Source organism: Pangasianodon hypophthalmus, chromosome 6 (assembly GCF_027358585.1).
Source record: "Pangasianodon hypophthalmus isolate fPanHyp1 chromosome 6, fPanHyp1.pri, whole genome shotgun sequence".
Lineage (NCBI taxonomy): Eukaryota > Metazoa > Chordata > Actinopteri > Siluriformes > Pangasiidae > Pangasianodon > Pangasianodon hypophthalmus.
Genome location: NC_069715.1, coordinates 30,785,976 through 30,808,635, shown reverse-complemented (window position 1 = coordinate 30,808,635; position 22,660 = coordinate 30,785,976). Strand labels below are relative to the sequence as shown.

General features: G+C 39.6%; 2 protein-coding genes across 2 annotated transcripts in view; both read right to left on the bottom strand.

Annotated features, from left to right (window-relative positions):
• Positions 1-1,493: 1,493 nt before the first annotated feature.
• Positions 1,494-20,926, bottom strand: LOC113526339 (anoctamin-1). The gene is made up of 27 exons (XM_034305561.2): positions 20,514-20,926; positions 19,271-19,434; positions 18,024-18,314; positions 16,651-16,743; positions 16,021-16,175; positions 15,885-15,939; positions 15,736-15,787; positions 15,530-15,585; positions 14,786-14,830; positions 14,581-14,645; positions 13,338-13,472; positions 13,024-13,184; positions 11,418-11,500; positions 11,189-11,200; positions 10,753-10,830; positions 10,533-10,598; positions 8,545-8,619; positions 8,254-8,455; positions 8,030-8,141; positions 7,894-7,951; positions 7,684-7,784; positions 6,728-6,882; positions 6,385-6,537; positions 5,986-6,038; positions 5,112-5,293; positions 4,918-5,023; positions 1,494-4,218 (listed from the first exon to the last, which is right to left on the bottom strand). Exons 1-27 carry the CDS (start codon positions 20,536-20,538, stop codon positions 3,100-3,102), a joined length of 3,852 nt encoding a protein of 1,283 aa, XP_034161452.1. The 5' UTR covers positions 20,539-20,926; the 3' UTR covers positions 1,494-3,099.
• A 1,500-nt stretch (positions 20,927-22,426) lies between these two features.
• vwf (von Willebrand factor) overlaps positions 22,427-22,660 on the bottom strand; it is a 37,154-nt gene continuing 36,920 nt past the window's right edge. Inside the window, exon 52 of the mRNA XM_034305152.2 lies at positions 22,427-22,660. This exon is cut by the window's right edge and continues 136 nt beyond it. Within this exon, the coding sequence (XP_034161043.2) occupies positions 22,605-22,660 (56 nt within the window). The 3' untranslated portion in view covers positions 22,427-22,604.

Sequence of the window (22,660 nt, the reverse complement as noted above, 5' to 3'; positions counted from 1 at the left end):
TAAGAGAGAACCTCACAGTACAGTGGAACTCATTCCTGCTCCCTCTTGTGGTTTTCTGCAGTAAAACATCTACAGCTGAGTCATGAATAAAGTCATGAATAAAGTCATAAATAAAGTCTCTACAGGACGTGAAGTCAGCAGTGAGCAAGACACATCCAGTCTTTCAGTCAGAATTGTATTGAGTAATTTTTTTCTTTAAATTATAAAAACATTGCTGATGGTTCTCAGAGGACCCCGTTGTCAAATTTGGTGTCTTATGAAAGAGATCTGATACCTGTCAGTTTTATTTTTTAATTTTACTTGAGTCGACTTTGTTCATGTGTCATAACCAGGGCTTAAATATAACCTTCTGGCCCATTTTTATTTCTTAACCTTAAATTTATATTAATTGTAGTTAGTCAAGTAATTATTAATGTATGAATTAATAATCAATTAATTATTAATGTATTCAGTGCCATTGCAGAAAACATACTACATCAATTTATGATTGGACATTTTGTATAGTAATTGGATGATTTATAACCACAACTGTGCTACATGTAATAAACTAAATCGTATCATTTCTATAAAACTTATAATTCTCGACAAAATGTGAGCTGATTATGTTTGTTATTATAGCTGAAACAATTCTGAAATATTGGCTACTTTTCATTAATACCTTTGTGCTTTTTAACCTCTTCAGACTTTTGTGCTTTTTATTTTTTAAGATATAGATTAAGCAATACTATTCTACATTTCTCCGTCTAGCTGAGCTAAGCTAGCATGGAGTTAGAAGAGATAAAGCCTAAACAAATCGTAGTTTTACACATCAGGTTATGATATAATACTATTATAGGAAATCAGGGACCAGAGGATTGACAGAAGCTCGAGGAATTACTTTATGTGTCATATAAAACTCATATTCATTATAAAATATTTAAAAAATAAAAAATATTCTAAAAAAGTTACTAATAATTATCAATTTACTTCACAGAACCGGCCAATGACTGAAAGACTGAAGATGAATGAATGGTGAAAGAAATTTAAGATATAGAAAGCATATAAAAGTATTATATGTATAAAAGTACTTAAATATTCATATCTTAATTTAGTGTGAATTATACATTTCTGTATGAGTTAATTAAATATAGTTATATACTGTAAATAATATGAGAAAGAAGTGTCAATGCCAGTGCCACTCATATCTCAAAATACACTCGGGATTAAGATCCATTCTCATGTAGCTTAGATAGCTATGTGATACAATATCTATTAACAGGTAAACATTTATTTATTTAAAAAAACACCTTGTTAAAGTTACAACTCAAATATTCCTGGCAATAACAAAAGCTTTACTCACCAGTATAAATGTCTGACTCACAGGAGCCACCATGAGAGGATCTCAGTTACACATTATAGTCAGGACATTTTAGTGAGAGCGCTGTGGTCGTATATGAGTGTAAAACACAAACTAAATTTACACAAATACTCCTAAGGTGAACCTGCAGCTAATGTGATCTCCAGGATTTTCTTCACTTTATTTATAAATTATACCTCAAAGGAATTTTTACACTTCCACAGTATTTAAAAAAATCTTATTGTCAGGTTTTACATTATGAATTATATCCCTTTTATGTACAGGGAAAAAAGATCCTATTCCTACTGATGATTATGACATCTGAGGGCTACACATCTCTGACCCACAAATCCAGTATACACTCTTGGTTAAGGGAAAAACATCTTCAGTTTGATGGTTTCCTTTACAGAAACATTTCCAAGTTCAAGCCATGGGACCACTTTATGTGGATAGTCCACTTTAGACACTACACAAACAAGCCATCTCAAGACAATTATAAACCATAAGCCTATAAGCTTTCAACAACATGTCATATATTTAATCAGCAGAGGACACATGAGCTGGATTCAAACTTGTGACAGCACTAGGGACAAACCGATAAACTATAGATTGTCTACTAAAAATCAACGCCCATAAACTGGACTATCCAAATGCACAGAGACTGCCTTGGGACAAGATTTGGACTTTGGCAACTCCGGGACTTGCAATTTGACTCAGACTTCAGCTCAAAGACTTGTGATTTGTCTCAGATTTGCATCTTAGAGTCTTGAAATGTGGCTCAGATTTGCAGCTTAGAGACTAGAAACTTGACTCAGACTTGCAGCTTAGAGTCTTGAAATGTGGCTCAGACTTGCAGCTCACAGAATTGAGACTTGGCTCAAATTTGCAGCTTAAAACCTTGAGATTTGATTCAGATTTGCATTTCAGAGACTTGGTCCTTGTCTCGGATCTGCAGCTTAGAGACTTGAGAGCTGATTTGGAGCTGAGTTCAGACACTTGCAGCTTGGAGAATTGAAATTTGGCTTGTACTTGCAGTATAGAGATCTGAGGCGTGGCTTGGACTTGCTGCACAGAGACTTGAGATTTGAATTGGACTTGCTGCTCAGAGACTCAAGACTTGACTCAGATTTGCTGATCAGAGATTCAGGACTTGACTCAGATTTGCTGATCAGAGACTTGAGATTTGTCTCAGATTTGCAGCTCAGAGATTTGAGATTTGCAGCTCAGAGACTTGAAACTTGGCCCCAACTTGCAGCTCAGATTTAAGACATGATTTGCTGCTCAGACACTTGATGCTTGACTCAGTCTTGCAGCTCACAGACTCGAGACTTGACTCAGACTTGTGGACTTGACTTGGACTTGCATAAAGTATCTTGCATACATCTTCAATCCAAAAAAAAAAGTGGGAAAAAGGGACAATTGGACTCCTTTCAGTTCATTTTTTTGTCTTTGTAAAATAAATGTCATGTATGATTGTGTCTGATTTTAACAATATCAGGTGACTTCAGTAAATCACCAAAAAATCCCCCACAGTGCAGCGCTTGCACACCTCAACTTACTGCACAGTGCCGAAATGACAACCACTGATAACTAGTTTGTGATGATGACTCAATGACAATTTACAGATGATCCTATCCTCAAACTTAGACAAGTATCTGATGACTGTGCCACCAACTAGGTTTCCTGGCACTGAAAGAGGTGATTGGTTGAGAGCTGATGGAGGGGGCTGGACCAGAACCTGGCCTTGTCCAATCCAATCTTTCTTACACAGGGGTGTTGTGTGTCACGTCACTGGGTGATGGAGATGACTTTTTGTTGATATTTGTGAAGCTGGTGGAATGGGTGGTTCTGAGTGAGGTTTCCACTGTATCAGGTCCACTATGTCTGGGAGGAAGAGTCTGACACCGGGACTTGGTTCTGGTAGCTGGATCCTGGAGTGGAAGTCCTTTTGCAATGCTCCCCATCAGCTCAGGTTTGGACGGGGGTCTTGGTAGTACAGCAGATCGACTAACTGAAAGTTCTGGTCTGGATGGAGGGCGTGGCAATGCTGTTGATTGGCTGACTGAAAGCTCTGGCTTGGAGGGTGACTGTGCCAAGGATTTTTGGCTGCTTGTTATTTCCTGTTTTGATGGAGAGCATGGCAGTGCTTCTGATTGGAGCTCTGGTTTAAAGGGATGGCAGGACAGCACTGATACCTGGCTGCCAGAAAGCTCTGTTTTAGAAGGTGGTTTGCTGGAATGATTTTTAGATCGAGGTCGTAAAGGTACAGTGGGAGTATTTTGTAAGAGCTCACTGGTTGCTTGAGGAAAGTTCTGATTGAAATGTACAAAGCTGGTGGAGTGGCTGGTTCTGCTTGAGCTATCTCCAGGTTGATCCCCTCTCTGTCTGGGTGGAAGGGTCTGGCAGCGGCTCCTAGTCCTGAAGCCTGGATCTCGAGGTGGAGGTCCATTTAGATTAAACTCTTGGTAGTGGGATGTGCCTACTGGTTTTACTTGACTCTGAGGAACAGACTGATTTAAGTGAGGATCTGATGTGGTAAGAGAGTGACATTCTTTTTCAAGGCTAATTGGCTCACTGGTGGTAGATTCATGCTCCTCTCTTGGTAGGTTCTCCTTGTCTGCAGTCTGTAACTCAGTCTCAGTTGTCTGGCTTTGCAACATGGTACTACAGTCTGGCTCCATGTCCATGGTCTCTTCCTCTGAGGCATTGATTGTTATGTTGATATTGGCAGGATGCTGTGACTGCCGTCGCTGCTTCTCCACCTCCTCACTAAGGAGAAGATCTAGCAACAGGGCTTTTTCCCGCTTCAGGCAGTCCTTCAAAGAGCGGGGAACATCCGGAATCAACCATGCCACCAGCATACTGAGGAACATTGCCAGGTTCTGAAACACCCACAAATGCAAAATGAACAAGCCAACTATGAAATAATTCTCAGATAAAAAAAAAACTGTATATGAACAGGGTGTATTTTAAACACTTCCTGTTGCCTGTTACATGAAATGCACTTGCAATGAAAACACTGTAAAGCCTTTCCCTTCCCCTAACTGACCCCACCTTTTCTGTTAAAACTACACTCTTAGAAAAAGGGGTTTCTCAAGGATTGTTTAATGGTTCTATCTTTCTAAATATCTCTTTTCTAAAAGAGAACCCTCTGTCCATGTTCAGTTAAGGCTCTTTAGCCTTCTCCAAGACAGACAAATCTTTCTACATTCTTTTAAAAAGTTTGTCCCTCTGAAGAAACCATTACAGATTCTGTGCAGAACCCTAGAAAAGAGGGTTTTTGTTTCAGAGAGCATTCCATTTTAGGAATCTAAAACCCCTTAACTATCCAAAGAACCTTGGATGAACCCCAAGGAATCCTTTTTTCCCTAGAATGTAGGGTGTTCGATGGACTCATTTTAGACTCTAATTATGCATTGTGAGTTGCCTTTTAAGGAAAAGGCGTGAAAAAGATTAGATTAGATTAGATTAGATTAGATTAGAAACTAACAAGATTGTTTTAATGGCAAAATTGTTAAGGACATTTTTTAAGGTGTCTTAGAAAGTATATGTTTATTACACTTCTGTGCTCTTGCTCTGACCTGGAAAAAGATGACAAAGGCAAGTCGGGCAGCGAGCACAGACCAGTATTGCTTAGAGAGCTGATATGACTCAGGGGACCAGGGGGGATCTCGATAATCTTTATACCTGAAAGAGAAAGAGAAGACGAGAGGATGTGATTGTCACTGCTGGGATTAAAGAAAGTCTTTGTGTGATTCTGGGTCTACATGTTCACCTGCAGATACGAAGTTCCCGGTCAAAGCGTGTGCTGTTGGGCGCGGTGCCAGGTTTAAAGTTGCTGGTGTTGAAGTAAGCCAGTGTGTGGTCTATAAAGCCATGCATGGTTCCTGTCTCACTGTACAGATACTGATACACCATCCGTGGAATGAACTCTGACGTGAAGGAAATAACAAATGCCTGAGACAGAAAGAGTTTAAGAATAAGAGTCAGTATACAATATATGGCCAAAAGATTGTGGACACCTGATCACACCCCTACGTGTTTGTTGAACATCTCATTCCAGATTTATTCCCCGTGTGTTTGCTCCACTCTTCTGGGAAGCTTTCCACTAGATGTTGGAGCGTGGCTGTGGGGATTTGTGTTCATTCAGCTACAAGAGCATTAGTGAGGTCAGGCGCTGATGTTGGGATGTCGAGGAGGTCTGGGGTTCAGTCGGTGTTCCAGTTCATCCCAAAGGTGTTCAGTGGGGTTGAGGTCAGGGCTCTGTGCAGGACACTCGAGTTCTTCCACTCCAACCTTCACACACCATGTCTTCATGGAGCTCGCTTTGTTCTATACAACTCTGTGCTTCCATTTAGTGGCAACAGTTTGGGGAAGAACCACATAAGGGTGTGATGGTCAGGTGACCACATGCTTTTCGCCACATAGTGTAATATACCTGAACTAATTTAGTATACTTCTGCCATTAATTGTAGTTGTATAATAAAACTTCTCCAATTATTTTCTAATTATTGATAAGTAAACTAGATAATTCCCTTCAGTAACACCCAGTGAGAACGAAACATTATTTTACTCAGTGATCTACCATCTAAGCATGGACACACTTAGTATATGATTTATAACATAGAAAGGTTGCATTAGTTACACACATTTGTGATAACAGCAAACTTGCTGATGCCGCTCAGGATGTTGTACCATATTCCTAAGAAATAAAGAGACAGAGGTTACTCACACTCATAAACATGAAAACACATAGCAAGGGTTTGCTGAAAAACAGAACAAATTAATGCTCAGAAAAAAAATAAGAACAAGAAATTTACAGCTCAGAATTGTAGAAATGAGACATAGAATAGAAAGGGGAATTCAAAAGGTTTAAATAAATGAACTATAAGCAAGTAAGAAAGCAAAAGTGCTGCAATTAACTGTCATGGCAACAGGAAACAAAAACAGGAAACACTTACCATATAAGGTAGTGCAGAGTGTATGAAAGATGAAAAAGGACAGACACTGTATGAAAGTACAGCTATAAAGACTAAATAAATTCCTACCAATCTCCTTTGCTCTGACAGCATCAGGCCGCCGGATTTCAGTTACAAATTTAGCAGCATCGAGTCGAATCTCAATGACGTTATTGAGCAGAGCAAAGACGGGAGCCAGCGGGAAAGAGGCCACGAAGAGCGTAACAAACCCGTACTGGATAACTGCAGGGCAAACGGAAATATAATCAATACCTCAAGGGTCTTAAAAGCTTTAAAATCTCAATCCAAACAACAGGCCCTTTCATTATTAAATACCAGATATGTAATTAAACATGATTAAAGTGGCATCAAGGTGACAAAAGCTGACCACAACATGCGAGTTGTTATTAAAACTCGATCCACATCCACTCACTCATTTCCATATACTCCGGGCTCAGACCCTCATACGGCTCCAGCTGGTAATCTAAGTCCCAGCGGTGCCGTGGCCGATTTGGATCCTTGTCCTTCTTCTTCTTCTCCCCTCCTTCTTTCTCCTCTTTATACTTACGATACATCTTCTTCAGCTTTCTTAAGTGGGGCAGAGAAGAATAATATACGTGCTAGCATCAATATCTCAATTTTACTGCCCTGATTTCATACAAATTTGTGTGCATCAAAAAATAGCAAAAGACATCTTGTCAGTTTTGTGTGTTTGCTTAGATGAATATGCAATTTCTTGCAAAAATATGCAATGTAAAATACTGTAAAATAGTGTAAGATACTGAGTGGAGTCCACCTGCAGTGCGAAAGTCTCTCTGGGAACAGAGTCTGTGTAAACTAATGTGACTGAAGGGCAAGTATTAAGTTTGGGAAAGCCCTTCTCTGATATTTGAAAGCAAAAAAAAAGCATTTAACTCACAATAATGATAAAGCTTCTTGAATAACTATTTATATAGTATCTTGAACATTGTCAGGTGCCTTTAATCAACATTACACTCTGAGCATAATTATTCAAAAATAACAAATACCACTGTGCCACCCGAGAATAATTAAAATATGCAAAAAAACTCACTGAAATATTGTTTTCTTCACCTGTTTTCGCATGTGATGTAATTTATACATTAATTCTTTATAAAGCACCAGCAAGGCATCTATTAACCACACACACACACACACACACACACACACACAATTTATTAGATTGTACAAGCAAATTATTCTGTTTTTTTTGGGGTCTTATAAATCAGCCTCAGATTGTTCTTTTTTAAAAGACTACACATTTACGTCCATGGTGGCTTTATGAAGAAGCAAAAATCAGAAACAACAGAATAATTAGTTGGTTGACAACACAGCAGAATGTGTGTGTGTGTGTGTGTGTGAAAAACTCACGGGATAGCTATCTCAAACACATTGTTCTGGATGAGCTGCTTCCCCAACATGATCATACCAAGCTGAATACACACTTCAATGAGGCAACCTGCTGGAGCACACTGAAAACACACACACACACACACACACACACACACACACACGTTCATCCTACAAGTCCATGCAGAAAACAGCACAGGCGGAGTGTAGCGTAAAGCATTTGATCCTTACCTCCTCCATCCGGAAATCTTTAAAGACGTACACATAGTCACCTGGACGACCCGCAAACCTGAAATCACCCATAAGAGTTTTAGTCTATAAGCAAAAGGCTTGTACATGTACGTGGGAATAAAAGATTCTGACTAACCTGCCCTTAAAGAACGCCACGTAGAAGACAGGTGCAAAAGCGTTCATGCTCTTGAGCAGAAAAGTCTTCAGGATCAGGTGTTCCTCAAACGCTGCTTCGGTCTTCGGAATCTCTGCAATTCCACAAACGGTACTACGTTATCATCCTTAACCGTGTCATTTCTCCATCCCTCATATTCTCTCACTCATCACACTAAATACAACCTGTTACACACACTGACTGACCTAGCTCCGTGATCCAGGCGGCCACAGCTCCATAGATCTCATCCAGCACCAAAACCACCAGCAGGTTGATGATGACAGCTGTGGTTGTCACGGTAACGCGTACATTGGCCTTGGCCTCGTGGTCAGGGTTCATCGACATCACTGCGAAAACGATGATGCGATACAGAATGACACCAGACACTGCCGACAGTGTGACCCCCACCTACACACACACACACACACACGTAGAGAGAGAACAGTCAGTGATAAATTCACGTTCATACATTTACTAATATTAACACTATTACTGACCATTAGGAGGATGGAGGAAATGTTGATGCAGTATCCCGGCAGCCGGTCTCTCCATGTAAGAGATTCTGAAGCAAACTACAAAAAAATATCATAAAATATATTACTATACACATACACAGTATTTCACACATTACAAAAACTGGTCAAGCTGTACAATATTTTAAGTTTTATATGACAGAAGAAGGAAAATAACGTGTTAGTTATGAACAAACTGGACCTATTCTTATTTTTGTAAAAAAAAATTTGCCAGCATGCTAATGTAATACCCTGATAAATGCAACATAGTGAAATAAAATATTAAGACAATCCACTGATATCATAAACTCAAATGCAAGAGTAACATCTAGCTGGGACTTTTCTCCTCCAGGCCACCAGAGGGCGCCCTCCCCTGGATTCAGAATCACTTCCTCAGTTGTGCTTACTACTTCCTGTTGAACTGCTATAAACTGCACATGGACTTGACTCTCATTGTGAAGTCTTACAGTTTGTCTGTTGAATTCAGGGTGTTTTGAGGCTGAGCTGTTGCGGTTGTTTGCGGTTGATTGAGGTTGTTTGAGGTTGTTTGCGGTTGTTTGAGGTTGTTTGCGGTTGTTTGCGGTTGTTTGAGGTTGTTTGCGGTTGTTTGAGGTTGTTTGCGGTTGTTTGAGGTTGTTTGAGGTTGACCCGTCTTGCCTTGGTTTTTGCCTTTACCTAAATTGCCTTTTTACCTAAATTCTGAGCCCTCTGTTACAGTAAGACTGTTGAATTTCCCATGGAATTCTTTAACTATAGAAATAATTAAAATATTTTCTGTGGTTAAATCTCATGACAGGTGCAGGTGAGGGGTTAGCAGCATCTCACTGTTCTCCGTCAAATCCCATCGTATCCCAGACACACTCATGAGCTCACTCATATTCAGCATGTGTCTGTGATTAGACTTTAAATCCTGATCTGACTTTAATCCCACATGATCTATTGTGTGAAATACTCACAAGGTCTAATCTGCTTTCTGTGTGTGTGTGTGTGTTTTTTTTACATGTGTAGGTTGTGTAACTCTTTGTCATTGCTGTTATAGTCTTGATTTTTTTAAAATTACTCTTAAAAACATAATTAATTTTCATCATTTCATTTTCAGTTTCTTTAGTAGCTCGTTTATTAATTGATGTTTCTTTTAAAGTTTATATATTTTAGTTTTAGTTTTAGTAATGCTAGTTCTAGGGACAGACTGAAAGTTTCAGTAGAGAGGAACGCATGAACACACTCAGTGGACCTGAGCATTGATGTCCTCCTGACTTTCTCCCCTGCTTTCAATTAAACTTAAGAAAATGTTCCACAGAAAACCAAAAATGGATCTTTTGAAAATATGTAAGTTTCCTCGGCCTTATTTCTAGTTTTCATTCACCTAATATTTAATTTTAGTCTATTATTTCAGTTGATAAAACTCTTTTTGAAGTTATATCTTTGGCCTTTGTTAACTTTAATAATCATGTTTTCTGTGATCCAGAAGGGTGGAATGGAAGCGACGGAAATAACATTAACAAGCTGATAAGGGTTCCAAGTAGAATTGTTTTTGGAACTTAAGAGCTTTTTTATAAGAGTGTAGGTGAGAATAAAGACAGTGAGGGTGTGGTGAGGGTGTAGTGAGGGTGTAGTGAGGGTGTGGTGAGGGTGTAGTGAGGGTGTAGTGAGGTCATTACACAGGGCACTGAGTGATAGCCAAAGACATCTTCTTCATAAACCCCACCCACTCCCTCAGATAAGCTGATTAATGCTCTCTCTCTCTCTCTCTCTCTCTCTCTCTCTCTCTGTATCTCACTCGTCTATTAACTCTCAACATGTTTCTTAGTGAATCATAAACACACACACACACACACAGGGTCAGGTAAAGCCTTAAAGCTGTCACTGTTCTGTGTGTGCACACACACACACAAACACACACATGCTTTCTCTCTCTCTCTCTCTCTCTCTCTCTCTCTCTCTCTCTCTCTCTCTCTCTCTCTCTCGCTCACCACTGGTTGTCCTCCTTTTGCAGATAGCAGCTTCTCTATACCAATGTCATGTGTCCTCTCATCTGACTGCAAAACAGCAGAGGTTAATCATACACACACATCCATTACATCCAATTGTATCCCATTTTAACTCTCTCTTCCAAACACACACACACACACACACACACACACACTGCTGTATAATGCTCACATAAAGAGCATAACTCATCACTGTCTGTACCGCATCTTTCTCTTTGTTTTTGCTCTTTTTCTGCCGCTTCTGAAGGAGGAAATCCTCATACGCTGGTCGCAGCTCATCCTGAGAAAAACAACAATAATCATGAACTCAAAGCTAAATAAAGTACTGATAAAATGTTTTTTTTGGTATGGAAAAATAAATCCAGTCTGTTGCTATTCTGTCAAAACTGATTTTTATGTGCAGAATTTAGATACAAAAGAAAATCCTGAAAATAGCTTGCACAAAAAAAATGTATTTACTAATTATAATTATAGTTCATTATTTTATCACATAATTCATTAACAAGCAAAACCATCACTTTAAAGTTTTATCCTCAGTGAGTTTTTGTCTAAACTAACCCAAACATCAGCCATGAAGCTCACACAATACAGAAAACCCAGAAGTTAATAAATTAAATATAAGAGAAAAATATCCTTACTTCAGCTCTGTCCTGTATTTCAGCATTTAAAGAAGGGACAAAAAAAGAAAGATAATTCAGTGTGTGTAAATAACTGTACTGAGTGTTTAAGCAGAATACAAAACCATTACCACTCACTTAAACACACATTTATACACACACACACACACACACACACTTGACTCTGGTGTTTAATGTGCCTCAGAAAACATAACAGTGTTTATTTAGTGATTATTAATCAGACCCTCACCTCCTCGTCCTCGACGCCGGAGAGATCCCAGCTGTGCTGCAGACACCGCTGTCTCCTCTTCCAGTGCTCCAGAAACACAGCCCCTACACACACACACACACACACACACACACACACACACACACACACACAGCTAAATGTAAAACTTTGCACCCCCCCATGGCTTCTACGTGAAAAAATAAACTTGTACTATCTTTAAAAAGGGGGAATTTTGAAGAAGAAATGAAATGGGAGTGAATCCTGCAACACGACAACAAATCCAAAACTCGAGCCAAGGAATCTTCAAGAAATCTTCATCAAGATCGAGAAAAAGTCAAAGTTTAGCTTTATGGCTCTGGATCTCCAGACCTGAATTGAAGAACGCAGTGTGTGTGACCTCTTTTGAACTAAATGTCTTGTTGCTATAAAAGAAATGTATTTGTCTCCTGTATTTTGTTTTACATGTATGGCATTTCCCCCCCATTTTAAGGGTGCACAAACTTTTGCACTCAACTATAACTGTATTAGTATTATTTCTCTAACTCTGCTTTTCTTCATCGGCTGTTCTACTGACTGCCCTGATCTCAGATCAGCAACTGAAACATAATCTGTCACTCGAACTGTGGAAAACTGAGTGAGATATTAATACTATTAGTACTATTAGTATTTAGCAGAAGGGGCGGAGTTATTTAGGGGGTGGAGTTATTTAGGGGGTGGAGCCATCAGACTGCTAATGCAGACACAAATTAGGAGCAAAAAGGGATTTGGGTGTGAAGTAGGTAGAGATGGCAGCGATCTGATACGCAGGATCGATGTGGTGGATCGTATGTACTTCAGCGAATCTGATCCTGTCACAAATGGAAAGATTGGATTTTTTTTTTTTCTGTAAATCTTTACATATAGAGAGACTAGACTGTATTTTTTGCTAGGATTGATTTGATTATATTTATACTTTATTATATTGCAAATGTAAGTGATTTTTGTGTGAAAGCAGTGGTTTTGTCTAAGCCGTGTTTAAGCCATGTATTTGTCCTGTATTTTTTAAAGTGCTTCAGTTTAAAAGTCATTTTAAAGATTAGTAGATTTTAAAGAAAAATAATCTCGATATCGACTGGTACTCAAGGTTTCAGTCTCGATACTGGAAAAGACGTGTCACTGTGCCATCTCTGAAAGTAGGTGGTTGTTAGTCTGTTATTTCCATTGAGTGTTAATTGTGTGGTGTAGTGTTTAGTTTGAAATATTAACGTTCTATAATATTACAAAAAAAAGGCTTCATCGTGCATTTATTAGCTCTTAAAGACTTTTCACTTGGAGAGATGAACCAAAGAATTCTTCGAGGTTCTAGATTTATTTATTTTTTCCTAATAGTGTAAAATCCTCCAGCTCATAATTAAACCTAGATGAGCTGTTGTACCTTTATGGCCATGGTATAAAATATGACAGTTTTCAGTAAACACAGACTAGTGCATGCTTGATTTCCAGACAGCAGGCGTCTCGGGTTGCAGGCTAAGTGTGAGTTTTAGGAGTCTTTATTGGGTCTCATATACACAGTGATGATCCGGAACGTCCATTATGAAGGAACCCCAGGGGAATTTTTGATAAGGGTAACTTTAGTGAGCGTACGCACCCCAGAGGCACATGAAGATGGCGAAGGCGACAGTGGCGTGGTTGTCGAACAGATAGCTGGCCCGTGCTGTGCTGCACATGCTGCTCAACTGCCAATAATCACACACTCCATCACACAGAGGACACATGGTGAAGTTCAGACGCTTATCACACATCTCCTGACTGAGAGAGAGACAGGCAGAGACAGGATTCATTTACAAATATCTACTGTTTTTTTTTAAAGCACCTTCTGACACACAGGGAACAGAAGAACCGAAGAGAGAGTGAGAGAGAGAGAGAGAGAGAGAGAGAGAGTGAGAGAGAGAGAGTGAGTACCTGGGCACGTTTGTATCGACAGTCATCCAGCCGTACAGGAACACTACAATCCCCATGGCTGAGGCGGGAATGAGCAGCTGCGTGTAAACTCCCAACCAGGCGAAGTACAGACCGATCTTCTCCCCAAAGTACCTCCTCCAGGGGTATACACACACACAGACACACACAAACACACACACACACACACTTTTAGAAACAGAATTACACTCTCATAAAAATTTAAAACACGGAAGTCTTCTTCGTTGTCCCTCTGAGGGAATCCTTAAAAATTCTGTCTAGATCTTTACACCAAACAATTTCTCTATCAGAAATGGTTCTCGTATATCACTAGAACCCTTGTAATCCTTAATTATCCAGTGAACACTTAAAGAACCATTAAATAATCTTTTTCTAAATGTGTACCAAGTACCATGACAGTTCCATTTTAAATGCCTGACAGGTTCTAGGTTCTTAAGAAGTTCTACACTGAACTATGTCTAATAGGATAACGCTCTGTTGCAGGGTTCTACATGGAGCATCTGAGGGTTCTTCCAGAGGGTCAAGCCAAATTTATCCTAGATTTAGACTTTTAACCTGGATTTAATCTCTTGTGAGAGGTTAATCTTATTATTATTAATAATAATTATTATTGCTTCAGTCTTTGAAATTTCGAACCCTTGAGGATTCTGTGTTTGTGCCTGAAGGTTCTACAACTGAAGTTTTGCTCTATAGGTTCTAGATATTAAGAAGACAATAATAAGCAATAATTTGAAGTTTGTACTGCACACTTACTCAGCTAATACACACACTCTTAGGGTTCCTCAAGGGTTCTTTGGATAATTAAAGCTTATTAGCTTCATGTTGGAAGCCTTTCTCATACGGAAACACACTGCTGTAAAGTTCTACAGAGAACCTTAAAGATTTCCACCAGAGGAACAACCAAAGAACCCTAAATGTTCTAAATTTTCTAAGAGTGTAGCAATGAAGATAATAATTGTTGTTAATAAGATTAATCCTTTACATTTCTTGGAAAAAAGGTTAAATCTCTAATCATTCTTTCTGTCTTTCTGGGAGAACTCTTGTAGGTTCTATTTTTCATGTAATTAAAGATTCTTAGTTTAAAAAAAGGGTTTCCACTCTGAAAAGGAAATCATCATCCTAGAGGGACAGCCAAGGACTCCTTAAGGGTTCTAGGTTTTGAAAAGTGTATCATATATCGATATATTTTCAGAGAGCCGAGTGACGTGTCTAGACATTTTCGCACCTGATGAGATCGACTGGCTGATACTTGAAGAAAACTCCGTAATTGGCCCATTCATCATGTAACAACTGAGAAAACACACACAAACACACACACAATTACACACACTACTAATGATATTAAGCTGTTTTATCAAACAAGTAAAAGTGTATCCTAAACTCCACCCCCAAACATCAGACATCCAATCAGAGTAGAGTTCAGAGCTCACCTGTCTGTCATTGCGAAGCTCTTTAACATCGGAGTTAAAGTCTCCCTGCAGAAACGAGAGCTCAGCGTTCAACCTGCACTCCTCATACACTCACATATATATTTACTGCTGCACATTTATGGACATTTTTATTAGAAAATATAAAATATATTAATGACTGAATAATGAAAATATGTAGTAGTAAATAGGGGGCGCTACAGCATCCGTCTGTGAGTCCAGATTTATATTCGCTCTCATTACTGCACACCTTTAATGTTCATTTTCAGTGTAGTTACTTAATAATTCATATTAATTACTGAATAAAATGCTTTAAGATAAAATAACTGAATTATAAGCCTGGACTTTAAAGGGTTAAGTAAGAAATAACACACACTGGATCATGCTGTTATATGAAATTAATCCACACAGGGTCATGTGATTCCGACTGACAGAAGTTACTGAGTTACTGTTACCTCCCTGTAGTTGATTATTTTCCTATAACAGCACATCCCCAAGTGTTTTATTCTTCTTATACCACAGCAATTTACCAACGATTACTATTTTTTAATTTATTAACAAATGACACGTCATACATTTTGTCCATTTATAGTGAATGGTTATAGTTATTTGTTGTAATTTAATCTGATGTTGATCACCAACATTAATCATCAGGTGGAAATGTGATTACATTAGAATTAAAATAGTAAATTAACTGTTTTTATAATGCTATAAATTTTATTACTAAGTCATTAAATTATAACTTACATCATGTAAAGGAAACGCTGCGTCGTAAACACCTTTAGCAAGTAACGACGTGATTCCTGAAGTGTAAACAAAATGATTAATAAGCACATATACAGTAATAATTCACAACGTCTACTTCTGTGTAATTTATGCTTAGAAATGACAAATAAAGTCTAAATTCTCTCTAAATGAATCATTAAACACAGATGTAAATGCTGAGTGTTCACCCATAGTGTGACACGTCTGAGTACACGCCGTGCGTCTCAGGATCTCAAACACCTGCAAACACCACGGGAATATAAAGAGCTTAAGAATTCAGTCTCTAAAACATTGTGCTAATGTTAATGCTAAATTTCTCCCAAACGCAGAAGCTCACAATTCTCCCTCGTGTCGCAGTGTCGAAGAGCGTGTTTCTCGACTTGATATCAAACCTAAAAACACAAGAGTTAAGATGGTGAAAGTGGTTGTAATTGTGTGTGTGTGTGTGTGTGTGTGGCTGTGGGTGTGTTTACAGGTGTAGCTTCTCTCTGTTGAACGGGAGTGATAGGACCCGTGTGTGGGGGTTTTTCTGGGGATCCGGGACTCCCGGCTGGAACGGCTGATTTATTTTCTCCCAAAGTGAGCTCAGAAATCCAGCAATTCCTGTTTTCTCCTTCAGCTCATAAATCTATGAAGCAGAAAAGAGAGCAAAAGGAGCAGAAATGCAATTTCCTCAAATATTCCTCAAATAACCGTCCTTTCTTCCTGAGTGTCTGATAAATCTGATCCTTCCTCACTTCCTGTATTAGTGCTCCACTCCTCACTAACTCATCCTCACTGGAATAACCAACACCGTCTTCTGAACACTGAACATTTCCATGCCCATGTTCTGAAGAAAGGAAAGTTAAAACATTCTGTATTTTAATTATTTTACAAATTCAAAGCTGCATAAAATAAAAGTGGGATAATACAGAATATAATGAAATCACAGCAACATGAGAAAGGTTCATAAATTCAGCACAAAAATGAGAACATTTTAAGTCCTGATGTTCATTTCCATAATTATGTCTCCTCCTTGGGGCTGTGTGTGTGTGTGTGTGTGTGTGTGTGAGAGAGAGAGAAAGAGAGAGAGAGAGAATTCTGGGTGAAAAATTAGGACTCACTCTTTTGGTAGGAACTTTGATCTTAAGAAGCTCTGCCTCACGACTCAGTACAGACCAGGGGACATGGAGACGCGTAAAACGTACTGTCTTCATCTGAAAGAGAGAGAGAGAGAGAGAGAGAGAGAGGGAGAGAGAGACAGATAGAGAAGGAGAGAGAGAGAAAGAGACAAAGAGACAGATAATTGATGTATTTATGTAAATGAGATAGTTAGCTGGAATCAGACACACTGAGGAACAGCATTAACAGCGTTGTCATGGTTACAGATTTTTCTTTCCTATATGAACACAAACAGCTGGAGAAAATGATTTTTCTCTACAAAACACAGAGGCAGAGAGAAAGCAGCAACATTCAACATGTAATCTTTAAAGGTACATCATATCCTTACAATTACAATTTTGATTTTATTAAAGAACAACACATCATATTTTTTATCCCTTTATAGTTACACTTAATATCATCTAGTGGCTAAGGATCCTGCGCTCTCATCACTGTGGCCTGGGTTCAATTCCCGGGCAGGGAACCACCCTACTTTTATAAAAAGTGTTTATAACTTATTTAGTTTAAAAATGTACTTTTGCCGTTTTGGTTTTAGTTTTCATTCACTGTAATGTTCTGAATTCCTCTCAGTGCCGAGCCCAAGCCCAGATAAAATGGGAGGGTTACATCAGGAAGGGCATCCAGTGCCAAATCAAACATGTGGACCAATAATCCGCAGTGATGAACCTTAATGAGGGCAACCGAAAGAACAGCAACATAATTACGTTTAATATCATTCACAGGGAGGTTTATATTTAACATGTATGGAAGGAGTCTCCAGTGTCAGCGCTTTGTAACAGTCAGAGGTAAAGCTTTAACTTTAGGTTTTCCGACGTCTTCAGGACAGAGGAGTTTACGCTTCTTTGCGGTTTCTCAGTAACATGCGGAACAAGCTGCGATTCTTTTCTCTTATTAACTTGAAAAGAGAGAATAAAGAGACGCTGGTGAGGGAACGAGTGTTTATAGCTGCTATAACGTAAGCGACAACAGGAACTAACTCGTTTCACCGACATTAAATGTAACTATAAAATACACGTCATGATGTGGTATAAGAGGAATAAAACATCTGGAGACGTACTGTTACAGTAATTCTGCTTCACCACACCAACCTGTCACTCAGTATTTTATTGTAACACTCACACACACACACACACACACACACACACACACACAGTGTTTATAACTTATTTAGTTTAAAAATGTATTTTTGTCATTTTGGTTTTAGTTTTCATTCACTGTAATGTTCCTGTTCTGAATTTATCCTGGTGTGTATTTGAAGCACAAATAAAAATAAAAATTTAAAATAAAAAAAACACCCACTCGTTAACATACACACCTCTACGTCTCGTTCGATCTCCAGACCCTGCTCCTGCAGCCCTCGCTCAAACTCCTCCCTGATCAGGGCTTTTTCTACTTCTCCTGGCCCAGGAGCCACACCCATTTCCAGCTCCGCCTCCGCCAGGTCGGCCTGCATGTCCGTGTGGAGAGGGGTGGGACTCTCGGGCGGCAGGTTGCCGTTGGTGACGATGGAAAAGCGTCTCTTACAGTGATACACGAGCACATAATCAACTCTTCTTCGGCCATCAGCGAAACACACGCCTCCTCTCGGACATGGGCGGGGCTTATCCTAACACAACACACCCAGATTATACAGGAGGATTTTAAATAGACTAGCTTATTTCAGTTTACTTCTAGTGTATGCTAATTTCTCTAGAATAAAATCACTTCTGTACAGCAGATCAAATTATATAATAAAAAGATCTTAATCTTAAAAGAGAAGCATGAATAATTTGTAGATAATGATTTAATTTAGCGCCCTCTGCTGGCTGAACTGCAACAGAAACACAGACATTCACCCACTGTTAAAAATGTAGCTGCTTTTTTTTTTTTTTTTGAGGGAAAAGGTCCAGAGCTGAGAGGGGGCGGAGCTAATTTCAGGGCCAGAAACAGAAGTAAACAGGAAACACTGCAAATCAATTGCTAAAGAATCACAGCTTTTAAGTTATGCTTGAAATAATTTGACTATTACCTGACTCTAGGAACAGTTTTAAATTTTACAAATTGAAATTTGATGCACATTTAACACTTTATGATAGATCTTAAATGCAAAAGGAGTGAAAGTGAAGTGAAATTAACCCTCAGTGAGTTGATAAGAGGTTCAGAGACAGTACTGATGTGTACAGTTACTCGAGAGTAAGACAGTTTGGCCTACAGCAGGGTAAAGATAGTGAGCGATAATGTAGTGAGCAAAAGGAAATATTAAAGTTGAAGTGTATTACAGATTGTTGAGGTGAAATGACTGTGTGGTGAGAAACAGCTTAAATAAAAGTCTGTAAGAGTGATGGGATTTTCTGTGAATTATACTTCGATGTGATTTATAGGGAACAGACATATAGAGCCATTAAGGACTCTCTGGATTAACCCTTGAAGGTTCTATGTGGAATACTGTGTAGAATCATCTAATTAGAACCACTTTATTAAGCAAAGAACTTCCTTACCTTCAGTGTGTTACAACTGCTCTTTAAATAAGAACTGTAATTTCAATAAGAACCACCAAAGTTTTAGAGAAACACACGCACGCACCGTTTCCTCAGCAGGTTTTCCTGCATCCTGTCGGCTGGTGGCTTTCTCGTGGCTGATTTCAGAAATGTCTCGGGCGAGACTGCGCAGTTTTTCACTGTGAATGGACGAGGATTCACTCACAGCTGTAGTTACTCGCATGCGCTCTGGAGCTCCGTTCCACGTCTCTGAAGAAAGAAATAGTGTGTGTGTGTGTGTGTGTGTGTGTGATTGAGAGAGAGAGAGAGAGAGAGAGAGATACACAAAGAGAGAGAAATAGACAGAGAAAGTGAGAAGTGAGACAGAGAGACAGAGAGAGATACACAGAGAAAGAAAGAGAGAGAGATACACAGAGAGATGGAGGGTGAGAGAGAAGCAGAGAGAGAGAGAGAGAGAGAGAGAGACAGACAGACAGAAAGGGTAATTGGTGGTGTTGTGGTTCAGCACCATGGATAGGTACATCATATAAAAATCGATCACGTGATCACACGCTTATTTACACAGGTCATGCCATTATTACACACACACACACACACACACACACCCCTAGCTGTCAGTGTCACAGGTAAACAGATGCGGATCTGTGACTAAGAGCGAGTTAAGCGCCTTTATTTCCTCTGGCAGCTTTTATTACAAAACCAGCGGAGCTTCATGGCGTTTCAGAAATATTTCCAGTCCAGCACGCGGTATAAACACAGAACACTGAACATATCTGGGAGTAAAGGTATATTATAAGCCGAGTCTGCGTGACGCATAGACTGGAGCCTGAAATAGCTCAGCTTAGCGCACTGGCCGCTAATTACAACCCGAACCCGAGCACCATCACTGCGCCTCCTGCAGCCTGCAGCCCGAAGCCCGAAGCCCGAAGCCTGAGCCGCTCACAGCCGGACCTTCCGCACACAGCACCGGCATCAGCAGCCGCAAACCCGCCGCCATGCGCACAAAAACCCACCATGTCGCTCTTAATCAGGCTTCCATGTGCTTCTGAGCAGAGCGCGGAATTAGAGCAGCTCTTATCACTGAGCTACAGCACGCGCGCGCACACACACACACACACACACACAACACACATGCAGTGCATTTTAAAATGATATGAGAGTTATTTATAAATAACACATCTCATCAGTGTGATTGGAGAGCAACAGTTGTCCGAGCGCAAAAAATAAACAACAACAACAACAACAACAACAGCCCGCGCGCCATGCGCGCTCCCGTTCATTCCGCCGTGTAAAATCCCGGCGACAGCGACGCAGTAAACCGGACTCACCTGCGCCAGACCTGGGAAACGACATGGTTTCTGGGTGAAAAGCGCGTCGCGTGTCTGAGCTGGAGGACAATCCGCCCGTTAATTCCGCGCGCACGCAGCTTCAGGCTTTACGGTCAGCCCGAAACTTTGTACAGCAGACCGAGCACAGTGACACAACCGGCTCAAAACCGCTCACACACTCACGCTGTACCGCTGTGTGTCATCACTGTTCCACTGCTGCATGTCACAACACACCCGGATGCTGCTCGAGTCAGTTCCACCGCCGCTGTTCAGCTCCACACTCACACTTACTGATGTAAACAACCGTCAGAGTCAAGGTCAGATTTATTTACATAACACCATCAAGAACAACACAGGCTGACCAAAGTGCTTTATACCAATAAATACCAAAACTAAATCAAAAATATATAACAATCATATAACACATGTATAACTATCTCAAATGCCAAGGAAAAGAAAGACTTTCTAAACACAGGTGAAGAATGGGCGGAGCTGAGGGGTGGCCAGGGGTGGCCAGTCCCCGCCTAGTGTGAAGCATGGCCACCTCAAGATATCATTATTATTATTATTATTATTATTATTATTATTATTATTATTATTATTAGTCATTGCAGTTACACGTCACATGATTACTGCTTGGTAAATCTCGCTCTGATTGGTCAGTCTGAAAGTTAACAGAACACACACTACAACATCTCTGGAACATCATTGTCCAACAGCGAGGAACAGAAATATTCCCTGATCTCACTGAACACAACGAACACTAACACTGGATTTCTTCTAGCTACATTTACACTTCCTCGTTCAGCAGATGGTTTGATCCAGAGCAACTTCCACTGGAGCAGATGAGGTGAAGGACCTAGCTGAAGCTTGGCAGTACCGGGATTCACACTTATCTCCTCCTGAGCAGTTGTCCAGCACGTTAACCTCAGAGCCACCACTGCGCTCAGCGTCCGAGCTGTGATTAGAAGCTCTCACCTCATCTGATAATTTACATTCAACTGATGCTTTTATCCAAAATGCTTTCAGCTGAGCAGTTGAGGGTTAAAGGCTTTGTTCAGTGACCAGCTGTCGTCTTGACCATGATGAGATTTGAACCTACAACCTTCTGATCAGTTTAGGAACCAAATCCATCACTGAGTGCCTTCATGTACACCATCGTTTCACTTGTTAATTATAGAAAAATATCAGTGATGCATCATGTACACCTGGTCTACAGGTACAGGAAGTGGAACCACAACGTTCTCAGCATGGAATTAAACCAGATGATTAGCAAATAGACTAGCGCTGATTCTCATTCTATAGCTTTAGGTGTTTGAGTCAAATTTCTTTTGCTAAAATCACTTTTTTTTTCCATTTAAAACACTGACTTTCTCAGAACTGCTGGATTTGAGGGCGGAGCTCATACAAGCTCAGTTTGTGATGTCACAAAATAAACTTCATAGCTTTGAACCAATCACACTGTTCTATGCAAATTGTTAAAGGATGACAACATGGTACCCAGAACAACTAGTTATAGACTAGCTGGTTAACTTAACCTAATGTTAGTGATGGAGAGATGGTGGTTGTCATGGTAACTTTATATTCTCTTAAATATTCTCTTGAATATATCAGTGACAAAATAAGGATGTAAATCGAGTTTACTAGCAGTTTTTAGCTAACCTCAGTGATATTACGCTGGTAGAGATAGCAGGAGGATGTGAGTGTATTTGCATATTCAATTTGCATATTCAATTTGCATATTCATGTATATTCATAGATTGTGGAATTTTAATGAGGAGAAAGGTGTAGAGACATTCCTCTGATATTTTTAGTCATTTTTTGTGCAAAAGAAATTGTTTTTAATAGTTAAAAATGAGAGACTTTAAAAAGGGTTAAAATGATTAAAACACACACACACACACACACAAGAATGTAGATAGAAATTGAGTTTATTGATTAAATATTGATTCATGAGAGTAAAATCTATTGCTTTTTATGTGTATTTTTATTAATGAGATAAGGAGTGAGATAGGGTTACAGTGATGGTGTTGTACATATGAGTGGTTGCAGGGTATTTATACGTGTGTGTGTGTGTGTATGTGTGTGTTCTCAGTCAGCAGGACAGACGTGGCTCTCGCACTCACAGCCGGTGACAGTGAGGACCT